Source organism: Biomphalaria glabrata, chromosome 9, assembly GCF_947242115.1.
Source record: "Biomphalaria glabrata chromosome 9, xgBioGlab47.1, whole genome shotgun sequence".
In the NCBI taxonomy this organism is placed as follows: Eukaryota; Metazoa; Mollusca; class Gastropoda; family Planorbidae; genus Biomphalaria; species Biomphalaria glabrata.
In genome coordinates this window covers 4124403-4137875 of record NC_074719.1, presented here as the reverse complement: position 1 = coordinate 4137875, position 13473 = coordinate 4124403, and the positions used below count along the sequence as shown (strand labels likewise).

Here is a 13473-nt window from a genome sequence, read left to right as displayed (position 1 = left end):
TTGTGATATTATGCTACATATTTGTGCTGTTATACTTTGTGTTATCAATAACTGATATAATGTGTGTGGGGGCCCGGTGGCTGTGGTTAAGTGCTTGGCTTCTGAAGCTGGGGTCCTGGGTTCCAATTTTGGTGAAGACTGGGATTTTGAATTTCTGGATAAAGCTCTAAAGGGTACCTGACTTAATTGAGGAGAGTACAGGCGATTGGTAATTGTGCTGGCCACATGACACCCTGCTCATCAACCATTGGCCAAAGAAAGAGATGACCTTAACATCATCTGCCCTATAGATTGCAAGGTCTGAAAGGGAAACTTTGTATTTTTTAACTATTGCTTTGTATTCTGTTAGGCTTAGTGTAATGCAGCCAAAACAATCAATAACAATTTTTCTTTACAAATATAAAAGAAATAAAGGATACAATTTTCTACATGCTTTCTAAAACTCTCAAAACCGTTGCTATTAAGAGTTTAATATTAACTATGACCTATGCAGCCCTCCTTAGTTCAAAAACCTTGAATACTGCCAAAATTGAGTAAGGCATTGCGTCATTTCGTAAAACAGTAAAGCCAGAAAAGGAGGTGGGGGTAGTACAGACTGGATGTCAAAATCCACTCAACTCTAATGGCTACCTGGCTTTAGTTGGGGAAAGCAAATGCGGTTGGTCGTTGTGCCGGCCACCTGACACCCTCGTTAACCATGGGCCACAGAAACAGATAACCTTTATATGGTAACTACAACAAAAACAATTAGTAAGTTATAGTTTTGTGTTAGTATTTTAAAAAATAAAGCAAAACTACAGTCATCAAGTTCCATGAGTGAAGTCAAACCAGTTACACATCAGTTTTCATGGTAATAGCCAAGAAGGTTTTGATGTAGCCCCCACACTCCTTTTTTTTTAATCCAATAAAAAAATATACAAAAAACTACCGTCAACAAATTTCAGTGTAACCAATAATTGGGGGGGGGGGGGGAGGGCTATATCACCTTCAATAAAAATCGATACTATCGTAACCAAAACTCCATTTCAATAATAATTATAGAATAATAATAATTTCGCTGCCTGCACCATACGGTTATATGTCCTCAGGAGGGATGAAGGCAGTTGAATACGGAGCATATACAAACTATGTAGCTCCATCTCCACCCCTGCCTCATTCAACAAATCTTCCTTAGCAAATACGATTATCTGGCAAAAAAAACCAAAACAACAACTGATGTTAATAGTGGTTTAGATGACGTAGGGCATGAGATTCACCAATGGGAAAAAAAAAAGAAGCAATCTACTGAAAATTTCTGGCTCTATTACTTGGTGACGACTGACAAGGCTGCTTCATTAGCGCGGCTCAAAACACGCCATTCCTACGGTTGAGTCCGTTGTAGGCCTACACTTTATCAAGGTCGTCATAAGGAAGTCGTGAAACGAATACATCAACACCTGGCTTTGACACATTCTAATTAAGAAAGGTACGCCTCTTTAATACAAATACCGGAGGTTCTCGAGTTATTTTGACTGATGAGACGATGGATTTTTAATTGCCCATATTTACTGTTTATCGGCAAAAAAAAAAAAAAAATCAGCAACTATAATTGACATCGCCGTACCACTATTCCGTAATATACGGAAAACGGAAATTGAAAAATGAAGAACATATCAAAAACTAAGCGTAGATTAAACGACTATAGAAGCTATCTAAAGGAACAAGACACCATGTTGTTATAGGGTAATGAAACTCGCAGACACATTCGAAGCCCTAAAGAGAATCCTCATAACCTGTCAGAGGGCGGTACTGCTGCAGACCTGGCTAATCACCTGAAAATATATCAGTTGATGCTGTTAAAGGAACTACAATGATTTTGTTTCTCTCTGACGAAGCTCGACACTGGCAGTGCCAGAGAATGACTATTCGTTTGTTTCTAACATACTTTTATGAACCTTGGTTAGGCCAATAATAGAATATGCATCCTCCGTTTGGGACCCCTCAACTCAAGAAAACATTAAGAAACTAGAACAGACACAAAATAGAGCATTGCGATTCATAACAAACGAATATTCACATTTGACTAGAGTAACACCTTTAGTAAAATCACTAAATTTAGAAAGCCTTCAGGACAGAAGGCTCAAAAGTAAAGTAGCAATAATACATAAAACACTGAACCATAATCTTCAAATACAAAAACAAAATTTAATAAAATACTCTGAAAGACACAAAGATAAAGGCACATTCCTCGTCCCATATGCTAGAACAAATTTGTACAAATACTCCTTCTTCCCTAGTGCTATTAGAGCATGGAATGGGTTGCCTGAGCTAGCCAGGAAAACCAGTGACTTGGCAGAATTTAAGTCATTGGTTAATATGCATGACTAAATGCATGACGCGTAGGACGTAATCATCTTCTTTTTTGGAGTAACGTCTGTATTATATAAGATAAGATAAGAAGACATATGTGGGTAGTGGTGTGTGTGTAGTCAGCCGACGCAAATCGTCCCAGCCTAGGCCAGCGCTATTCGAGCGGTCAACCGTAACGAGTGTCTACATGACGGTTCGGCGTCGTGAACAGAGCTCAGAAGCGTCATGAGGGATGTAGTCATCTGACAACACAGAATGGTCGAGCGACGTTCTGTCCGGTTCTACAAGGACCCTATATAAAAAAAAACAACAATCAAAACAACAAGTGCTAATTCATGAATATTGACGGTGGTTTTGAGTTCCATTCCTGTTGTTGTCGGTCGTTGACTTATATAGCGCCAAACTGCTGGTAGACAACTCAACCAATGTAGGCGTAATATATCATAACTTACAAAGTTGAAATAACTTGAATATCTTCTTTGTGAACAAAACTCAATTTAACTCGAGATGAAATGAAATAAATGTAAAATACTTTAGTTTTAATATAAAATGATAGGCCTATTTTAACAAAATCTAAAAATAATATATATATATATATATATAAAGTTCCCTTTTCAGACCTTTCAGACCTTGCGATCTATAGTTCAGACGAGGTTAAAGTTATTTGTTTCTTTGGCCAACGGTTAACAGGATGACCAACCGCCATTACGTTCCCAAACTTACGTCAGGCACCCATAAGAGTTGGGTGGCCTCAGATGCGCCCTACAAATCCCAGTCTTCACCGAGATTTGAACCCAGGACACCAGGTTTTAAAAGCCACAGCGTGCCCAAACAAAACCTAACATCTTTACACTCTGGCATCCTGGACTTTTCCGATGTACACAAAACAGCTTACGACAGTAGGCCTACTGCTTATCTTGCATCGTTGATCATTGCCACCAACCAATCGCAAACTTCTTCTCACCGACATCATAGAAACACACACACTCCATAACGCTCCCACAAAAATAAAATCTAAAGCAAAACAACAATACCGAATCGTAACGAGGGGTAGTATAGTAAAACTATGACAAATTCCATCAATTTAAAAAAAAAATCTAAGTCGTTTCCTGTCACCAGATTCCAATAAAAGGTGAGGCTCACCCACCCTCCCTAAAAATAAAATAAGCAATAGTAATCACATTCTAGCCATTTGGAATAGGGGGGGGGGGTTGATATTCAATCTCCCAGTTACTGAACTCCATTAATGAAGAAAATATACGAGAATTTAAGCCACAGCTTAAAAACAAAAGGCAAACTACATCAGTTTAAGGTTCAAGCAAACCTTACATTGGATTAATTAAACATTTCACTCATTGACCTGTTTTTCTACAAGTCGCTACTCCGTTTATAAAGTGCATATTATTGCATAGGTAATTAAATATTTGACCTATTTCTATATTGTGCTGTAGACATCTTAGAAAATGCATTTTTGTCTCCGCCCCATACCCGGCTGAGGGAAATCACGTCGCTACCCCAGACCACCTTGCTGTTAAACTGAATGGTATGCACCAGTGTTTCCCAGACTTTTTCTTTAATGGAACACTTCGCGCATTCTGAGGGTTTAACGGAAGAGTTTGCTTATTTTTTAAAGAGATAAATTCACGTGACAGCTTAGTAGTTAATCATTCCAGTAGTTCGTGTAACACCTTTTCAGCCCTGGCGGAGCACAGTATGGTACATAATGGTTTACAGACCCTACTATCATTCCACTACCTCCAGAAACAGTCTGTTCTATGATACAAAATGCCACCGAAGAAAATAACTAGCTATAATGAACATGTAATATATAATGTAAATGTGTGTGTGCAAAAAAAAAGACACTGAAAAAAATGTTGCCCCCTCCACAAAACCTTATCCGAAAATAGATCCTGGCTACGCCCATGAATCATGTATAATACTATAATAATAGTTTATAACTTATCCTAACTTATCTAAAACACCTTAGTTGACACAAGGCGAGCTCTCACGAAGAAAAAGTAAATGATAGGTCCTTAAAAAAACAAGGGAGTGAATCGACTTTAATTTATTTTAATAAATTTGTAACATCAACAACAAGGCATCTCATCAGACATCACGCATGATGCAGTACCGGGTAGTGCCCTACATCTTTTTATAGAGTAGATCTAGATTTCTAGATCAGTATGCATAATATAGATCTATCTATAATTTAGTATAATCTAGTAATAGTATACTAGATCTATGAACGGATGATCCCCATAATCATGATAATGAAATCATAATGTCAACAATGAAGTATCCTGGACTATCCATATTCCCATAATTTCATAATCAATGATGATAATGATAATCATATGATAATGGTCAACATAAAAAGTGAAATCTTAATCATCTAGACTAGATTTAGATTCTAGATCTACTGATCTAGTCTAGTCCTAGTTTCTAGATCTAGTGACTAGTCTAGATCTAGAATCTAGTCATCTAAAAATAAATTTCTAGATGTAGCCCCAAGAATGCAAGATCATCTAGTCTAGATAGTAGATTTAGTCATAATCACTCACCAATGAGTCCAGTGTCATATTATTATTATTATTCTATAATAATATATCGACATCTAGAATGACTAGAAGTAGATATATAAAATATATATATATATATATTTAGAGGACTAGAAAAGTCACTAGATTGACAAGATTCTTACTTACTGTATTATATAATATATAGAATAGTATTAAATAGTCATTATATTCATCGATATTCTATGATCTAGAATAATCTAGAATAGATTTTATGATCTCTAGAGATGGGTGAACTCAGAGACGTCCTGTCTTAGGCTTAAGCTTAAGATCCCAAAATTATAAATCTTCCCAAGGATGTAAACCCTGGACTCCTCGGTTCGAGAGCCAAGAGCTTTACCACTCAGATTGAGATTCTATTTCTCATATATCTAGTTTGGTAGATCTAGCTAGATCTTATTTTCTAGAACTAGAAATTCAGCATAAAATAGAAATCTAGATCTAGATGAGATCTAGAATCTATATATAGAAATAGATGTAGTATATACATCATAATGGTCAACATAAATCATCTAGATTCTAGATCTTCTGATCTAAATTCTAGATCTAGAATCTAGTCATCTAAAAATAAAAATATAGATGTAGATCATCTAGATTTAGTTATAGATCTATATATAATCTAGGTCTATATTAGACTAAATTCTTACTTAAATACTATATATATATATATAATTAGACATTATGATCTCTAGAGCTGGGTGAACTCAGAGATGGCTTAAGTTCCCAAAATGAAAAATCTTCCCTAAGATGTAAACCCTGGACTCGTCGGTTCGAGAGCCAAGCGCTTTACCACTCAGCCACCACACCTCCTTTTTTTTAATCAAAGAGTTATTGATAAAATACTTACCTCCACACTCTCGGTATGTGTCAACAACATCCAGTTTTAGGATATATATGCTTTTCATACTTACAATTCTTAGAATTTCTTCCACTAATATGAAAAGAATTTATTTTTTTTACTAGAACTTAAAGGGACTTTCAAAAAGCTCACTGCCTCAGATTTTTCACTAGGATTGGCTCTTAGAGTCTGTTCTGTGTTTGGGTAGAACCACAATGCAGCAGAGGTTTGAATTCAAAGTTTTTCTTCTCCTGAATGGGCAGGTACGGTGGCTGAGTGGTTAAGCGCTTAGCTTCCGAACCTGGGTTTGAATCTTGGTGAAGACTGCGATTTTGAACTTCAGGATTTTTAGGGCGCATCTGAGTACACCCAACTCTAATGGGTACCCGACTTAAGTTGGAGGAAGTTAAGGCAGTTGGTCATTGTGCTGGCGATATAACAACATCGTTAACTGTTGGCCAAAGAAACAGATGACCATAACAACATCTGCCCTATAGACAGCATGGTCTGAAAGGGGAACTTTTTACTTTAAGTGTGTAGCCAGCCAAGGCTGATGAACCCTTCCTGCCCAAAGTTTAGTGGTTTAGGCACCAATTGCTCAGCTTTGCTCTTTTATGTAGTTTTATAGGGCTCCACACCGAGACAGATCATTATTGTAGGCCTCCCCCACTGACCTGTGATATCCCAACCTAAAGCTCCACAGTTTGCAACACTGCAGGTCAGTGTTCAGGCACACTATAATGGTTAGTCTTGTCCACAGTCACATGAAAAAGTGTTCTTGAGATGAACAATAGTCCTTCTACAGCTGAAGGAGGCTCAGACCTGCCTACTGTTAGGCCAAATGACTAGATCTAATCAATGTAGAAAGAAGTGCAATGACTAGGTCTAAGTCTAGATCTATCTAGATCTACTTGTCTTTTTCTGGTATCTACTCGACCTCTAGATCTAGATTCTAGACCAGATCTCCATTACTAGATTCTAGGCATTATAGAAACTAAACTGTCTAGTATGAGAAATTAATGTAAATTTATGTTGTATTAGTTACTTAGTAGCTAGGTAGATCTAGACTCTAGCTAGAGGTAGGCCTACTAATAGAGCTCTGCAACTACTAGAATCTAGATTCTAAATTTACTAGTGACAGTTTAACACAGATTTGATTTAAATTATAGATCTATGTCTGTCTATCTATACTATAGGCATATATATTATTACATTTGGCATAATGGTCGATAGCGCAAGTGTTACACTTTCTGGTGCCAAAATACACATTTTGACCATCAATATTACGCATTAGGACTTTTTTAGGTAGGCAGATCTGGCAGGCTAAAAAGTTCCCCTTTGTCTTTCATGTCCATTTTTTTTTTCATTATATTTTGCAATGACATAATGCTAGGACATTTATCCATTTGTACAACCTGTTAAGAAAGTTTTTATTGCATGTGTTATCAATGTTCAATCTCTCTAAACAAATTTCAGAATTTAACAAATATGTTGGGTTTTTTTTTGTACTTGTGAAAGTTTTTTGTGCTTAAAGTACATTATTGATTATTGATTGACATTGATTTTTTTTTACTACAGGAATATTAGTATCATTGACTGAAACAGAGACCTATGAAACCTTTATGATGACTCAGACAAAGCCTGATTTTACTGGTGAATTGAACAATCTTTTAACACATGTGAAAGAGGAAATAGAAGAAATAGAGGAAACAGATTTGTTAGCACGATCATGTGACGATCAAGACTTTGTAATCTCCAGGATAAAAAATGAGATGATAGACGATAATTCAGACTTGTATACACAGCAGTTAGAAAACTTTTACATTGAAAAATCTTCTAAGTTAAATCTTGGGCATGAGGTAGGCCAATGTTTCCTTAAATACATGACAACAAACACATTAAAATAGAATAATTTATCTAACTTTTGCATATATTTCTTCCTGATTAATAAGAGCTTTAGTATAAATTAGTTTTAATTTGTACACCTCCATTTCTTTTTGTCTGTTTAACCATTAGCACTACACATAATGTCAACATCCTTCTTTCATTCCCCTATGTCTTTTGCCCTGAATAAAATGTTTCTTTTATGTTGTCTTACCATCTCCTTCTCTGTCTCTTCTTCTTTTTCCTGGTACTGTTCCCTGAAGGAAGGCCATTGCGAGCCCTGCATCTTTTAGACATATTATATTTGAAGAGCATACCGGTATATAACTTAATTTTTGTTTAAAATTATTAAAAATATTCAAGGAGCAGCTAGTAACTTATAGGAATATGGAGAGTTTCCTAATGGGCTCAGCCTTTGACCTTTGCATAGGGGAAGGAACCTATGATGATAGCTTAAAGAGTCGTGTCTCATGAAAAAGAGGTGTGAAGAAATGATCACTTTGTTTTTGGGGGGCCTCCTGACAAGGAGGTTGGTGAAGAGTTAACTTGCAATCCTGGCCACTGGATAAAAGCCTTTCGAGGGATTTATCTCAAACCTTTTTGGACACTTCCAAGAGTACCTTACCGATATATATTTATTTCTGATTATATTATTATTAATGTGATTACCGGTATATTATTTCCCTAAGTGGTTACTGATTTTTTTTTTTTGTCTTACAGGAAAATACAAAAGAGACAGAAGCAACAAATTTTAAAGATAGATCTAAACCATGCTGCTTAGTTTCAAGACTCTTGGCAATGTCAATGAAAATAAGCAACAATCTACCTATCATTATGCCAAATTTCATTCCATCTAGTCACACCCTTGCTTCAGAAGTCTCAGTGAGTCAGGTAAATAGATATCATAATCTACCCTAAGTATCTTTTGTATTAAAATGACTATGAGGAAGATATGCTAGTGGTAGGATTTGTCATTTATTTATGACTCAAATGAAAGTTAGAACTCACTAGTTCTTAAGGCCAATTTTTTTTTAATAGATATTTTGATTCTAAACCTATTTGTCTTATCTCTCAATTCGTTAAGTTCACACTTTTTTTTTTCTTTCTCTTTATTATAGCTCAGTGTATCCCAAACTTTTTATTTAACTGAACACTTTGCACATTCTGAGTATTTAGTGGAACACTTCAATTCATGGTGTGGTTAGGGCTATAATCGGGGCCATTCCATTGAAAATGGCCATTAAAAAAAAGATGGGGGACTATGCTTCATTTCACCTATCCCTTAGTCCGTTGAACCGTTGGGGCACCACTCAAGATCTGTCAACCGTCTTTCTCCATTCCTCTCTGTCCTTTGCCTTGGATAGAATTTCATTCAATGACAGGCCTGGCCATTCTGTCTTCCCATCACTTCCTCTGTCTTCCTCTTCTTTTTTTCTTAGTTCTGTTCCCTGAAGAAAGATCTTTGTGATTCGGTTTAGAAAAATTTCAAAAACAATATATTACCCATAAACTTGTTCAAACAAGTATGAATATCATGAATACTAGAATTAACAGGCCAAAAAGATGTTTAGTAAGTGCTACAATGTAGGCAATAATATGCAGCATATTTAAAACTAGCAAAATAAACAAGAAAAAAACTATTAATGTACATAAGAATAAACATTAGAATAAGAAGCCCAAAAACTAACTCTAAATATTATTCTTAAATAAAAATAAACCCTAACCCTATAGAGTTATTGAATATGCTCAGTGAAAGAAAAAAAGTTCCCCTTTCAGAGCGGATGATCTTAAGGTCATCAGTTTCTTTGATCGACAGTTAATGAGCAGGGTGTCATGTGGCCAGCACTAGGACCACACACCTTTACGTTTCCCAATCTAAAATCATGGAACCCATACCAAAACTTCAGTAATATATATTTTTTTTTTATTTTCTATAGTCAGGTGCAGAGAGAGTTACCCTATGAAGACCAAATATGAGATGCTTGTACTACAGTAATGATACAATTTGTAAAAGCTAATTATTTTTTTTGTTTTTTTGACAAAATATTGCTAAGAACTCTAAAATTCTTACTGATTTGAAACTCTTTAACTTAAGTAAAATCACATTAACCTCTGCCACCATTTTTCTTTATAATGGCAGTCATGTTTTTTATATTATTTTCTACAAAAACATTGTGTTTTGTTTTTTATACCTAAATGGTGCAGATTTCTAGTATCAGTTTCTGCATTAGGTGTGCTGAATTACCAAATTACTGTTGTAAAACAATGTGGTAACAACTTTTTTCTGTTCCTAAAAATTCCTAAATTTCTTTTTCTATTTCATTTACTATTAATATTTTTTAAAAGTACATTCAATAATCTAAATGATAATGTTCATTTTATTATTAAAGTTGTCAATTGTAATGCTCATAATCAGACCAAAAGGCCTGATAGGATTAATGTACCTTTTTTTTTTTTTAAACAGCTGGAGGCCATTGAGAAAGAAAAGGAAATTACTTCAGAACTAAATGTGCTCATTGATATCATACAAGATCAAATAGTTGGCAACCATTCTAATGAAACTGTCTTAGGTAAAGAGATTCTTTAATCAAGTTGAAAAAAATACTATAATGTAAGGATTCACTAAACCCAGACCAGCCTAACATACGCATTAGTTGTTATGCAAAATCATCATATAGCTGAAAAATATTAAATGTGCATAATAGAAGTTTCTTTTATTTCATATATCATAATTTATGAAAAAAAGAAAAAAAATGTACAACATTTCAATGTCATGTCAAAAGTCAATACTCTCTACTATTGTTTTGTATACAGCTTCTTCCAATATTTTAATGAGCAAAGTACAATGAAAAAAAAATATCTCAAAGGCTGAAAAAAAGTTTAACATCTTCTCCTAGACATAGTAGATTTGCTTCTTATTCATGTACCATCAAGCTAATGGGCAAAGAATCTGTGTAATTTAACTAGAGATTTTAATAAAATGGAGGTAAATCCTTAAAATACTTTTTTTTGGTGTACAATATATGGACGTATAGATTTAGTATACATTTTTTTAAAACAACTATTTTAGCACCTCACTGTTAAATGATGGTTCGAAACCTGTTGAAGACTTTGATTTTTAATTTCAAGATCTTTGGGTGCCTCTGACTCCACCCAGCTATAATGGGGACCTGACATTAGTTGGGTTTAGCGAAGGCGGTTGGTTGTTGTGCTGGCCACATGACACCCTCTTTAACATTGGCCACAGAAACAGATGACCTTTTTACATCATCTGTCCTATAGTTCACAAGGTCTGAAAGGGGAACTTTACTTTACTTGCTTACATTTAAATGAGAAATCAAAATACAATACACTTAACAACTTTTAGCATGAAAATTTCCAATAAGTGTAGGCTAACTAAAAATTTGTTAGATTTGTTTCTTTGTTATTTGAGCTTACTAGTGTGTTGCACCTCTCTTCCTTTCGTAGTAGTGATCATCTGTGATGTGCATGTTTTATGTGTGAAGATAATGACCAAATGTGCACCAAATGTGCACCAAATAAACAAGATTTTTGGCATTATTTTAGTACAGTGCTCTGTCCTACAATCGTTAAAGGATAGATGACTCTTGCACTGATTCTGAAATTGATAAAATAGCATTATTTTTATAGACATTTATTCATGATAACATTTTTTCTATTGTTCTTTAGATTCGGAAATACCTTCTGAACATGAATTCGATATGATGTTACGGTACCAAAACAAACTCAGCCGCAGTGGTCATGTCACTAAAAAACAAAAAGCTGAAATTGTATCAAGATACGGATCAATGTCAAAGAAACAAAACCTGGACTCAGAGTTTATAAAAAATATCATCAGCATTATGCACGATTATGCCATGAAGCTGTCTTCTCGAAAGCAGGCGATTACAGCCAGCAGAGCTGAGTCCTTAAAACCATACGTTGGTGAAAACACACTTTTGTCTCCAAACTCTGGCACAAAAACACACCCTGAATCTCCTCAACCACCATCGATAGCTATTTCCACATCATCAGAATCATCTTTTGTATCTCATTCTTCAGAAAGCAACTCATTCTTTACAGAGTCCGCCATCTCTACATTAACAGAACATGATTATAAGATACTTCCTGCATCTTTAACCAGTACAATTCTTCAGATAGGACATTCCCCAACAACTGTCAAAAAAAGAGGTCGACCACGAAAGTCCGCCACCTCTACATCAGCAGAACAGGATTCTATTAAACATCCTGCATCTGTCACCAGTACCATTCTTCAGAGGGAATGTACTCCAACAACTGTCAACAAAAGAGGTAATTCACAAAAGTCTGCCATCTCTACATCAGCAGAACAGGATTCTATTAAACTTCCTGCATCTGTCACCAGTACCATTCTTCAGAGGGAATGTACTCCAACAACTGTCAACAAAAGAGGTAATTCACAAAAGTCTGCCATCTCTACATCAGCTGAACAGGATTCTATTAAACATCCTGCATCTGTCACCAGTACCATTCTTCAGAGGGAATGTACTCCAACAACTGTCAACAAAAGAGGTAATTCACAAAAGTCTGCCATCTCTACATCAGCAGAACAAGATTCTATTAAACATCCTGCATCTGTCACCAGTACCATTCTTCAGAGGGAATGTACTCCAACAACTGTCAACAAAAGAGGTAATTCACAAAAGTCTGCCATCTCTACATCAGCAGAACAAGATTCTATTAAACATCCTGCATCTGTCACCAGTACCATTCTTCAGAGGGAATGTACTCCAACAACTGTCAACAAAAGAGGTAATTCACAAAAGTCTGCCATCTCTACATCAGCAGAACAAGATTCTATTAAACATCCTGCATCTGTCACCAGTACCATTCTTCAGAGGGAATGTACTCCAACAACTGTCAACAAAAGAGGTAATTCACAAAAGTCTGCCATCTCTACATCAGCAGAACAAGATTCTATTAAACATCCTGCATCTGTCACCAGTACCATTCTTCAGAGGGAATGTACTCCAACAACTGTCAAAAAAAGAGGTAGACCACGAAAGTATGCCATCTCGGCCTCAGCAGAGCAAGATTCTAAGAAACATCCTACACCTATTACCAATACAATTGTTCAAAAAAGATTGACCCCTTTATTCGTCAACAAAAGAGGTCGAACACGAAAGTACGCTGCAACAGAAAGTGTTAGCAAAGTTCCTACTACGTCAAATAACTTTTTTACAATGGCTGATCTACCTCTTGTTCCTGAAACCGACAATGGCACCAATGGAATTTATCCTCCGTTAAGGTACTCGGTAAAACAATATTGGCTGAATGAAATGGAGAGACAAAGGCGAAAAGAATTGAGCAGTCTTTACGCCATGTTGAAAAGTCAAGTTCCATGCATTGCGAACGATAATTATGCCCCTAGGCAGCGAATCCTGGACAGAGCTACTGACTACATTTCAGTGTTGAAGAATCTTGACATTAGACAAGTGGATGAAATACAATCATTGATAAAGCAGAACCAAAGGCTAAACAAAATAAAGCTTGAACTAGGGTAAGAACTCTTGACATGATTCAAAATCAGTTTGTATCTATTGAATAGGACATGCCGATACTTCAGTTATAATTTATTGTGTGTAGCTCCTGCTGCCCCGATCTGTAGATCTGTTTACCATATATATGTATTTCGAGAGACAATCTTTTCCTTTTGCAGCTACTCATGTAACTAAATAGGCCAATCCCTGAGATAACCAATTCACAGATATAGTAGGCTTCTACGAAGTAATTACAATCTTGAAGACCTTTTGTTCCTATATAAATAAGTACATATGTCTCTTTCTT

The 13473-nt window shown here is 35.7% G+C and overlaps 1 protein-coding gene across 4 annotated transcripts; it reads left to right on the top strand.

The window, feature by feature from the left end:
• Positions 1-4346: 4346 nt before the first annotated feature.
• LOC106052071 (mucin-5AC-like) lies at positions 4347-13473 on the top strand. 4 transcript variants are annotated; one of them, XM_013207313.2, is made up of 5 exons: positions 4347-4483; positions 7342-7622; positions 8368-8538; positions 10112-10217; positions 11338-13473. In XM_013207313.2, exons 2-5 carry the CDS (start codon positions 7386-7388, stop codon positions 13188-13190), a joined length of 2367 nt encoding a protein of 788 aa, XP_013062767.2. In that variant the 5' UTR covers positions 4347-4483; positions 7342-7385; the 3' UTR covers positions 13191-13473. The 4 variants fall into 4 exon arrangements, with proteins under 4 accessions (XP_013062767.2, XP_055896324.1, XP_055896322.1 ...); XM_056040349.1 differs by having other exon boundaries at positions 4463-4530; XM_056040347.1 differs by lacking the exon at positions 4347-4483 and adding an exon at positions 4564-4978.

What these genes read in the sequence shown, in the direction of transcription:
- LOC106052071 (XM_056040347.1), top strand. An exon ending in AGTTAAATCTTGGGCATGAG is followed by an intron (nt 7,623 to 8,367) that starts GTAGGCCAATGT and finishes TTTGTCTTACAG; the next exon opens with GAAAATACAAAAGAGACAGA. An exon ending in TTCTAATGAAACTGTCTTAG is followed by an intron (nt 10,218 to 11,337) that starts GTAAAGAGATTC and finishes ATTGTTCTTTAG; the next exon opens with ATTCGGAAATACCTTCTGAA.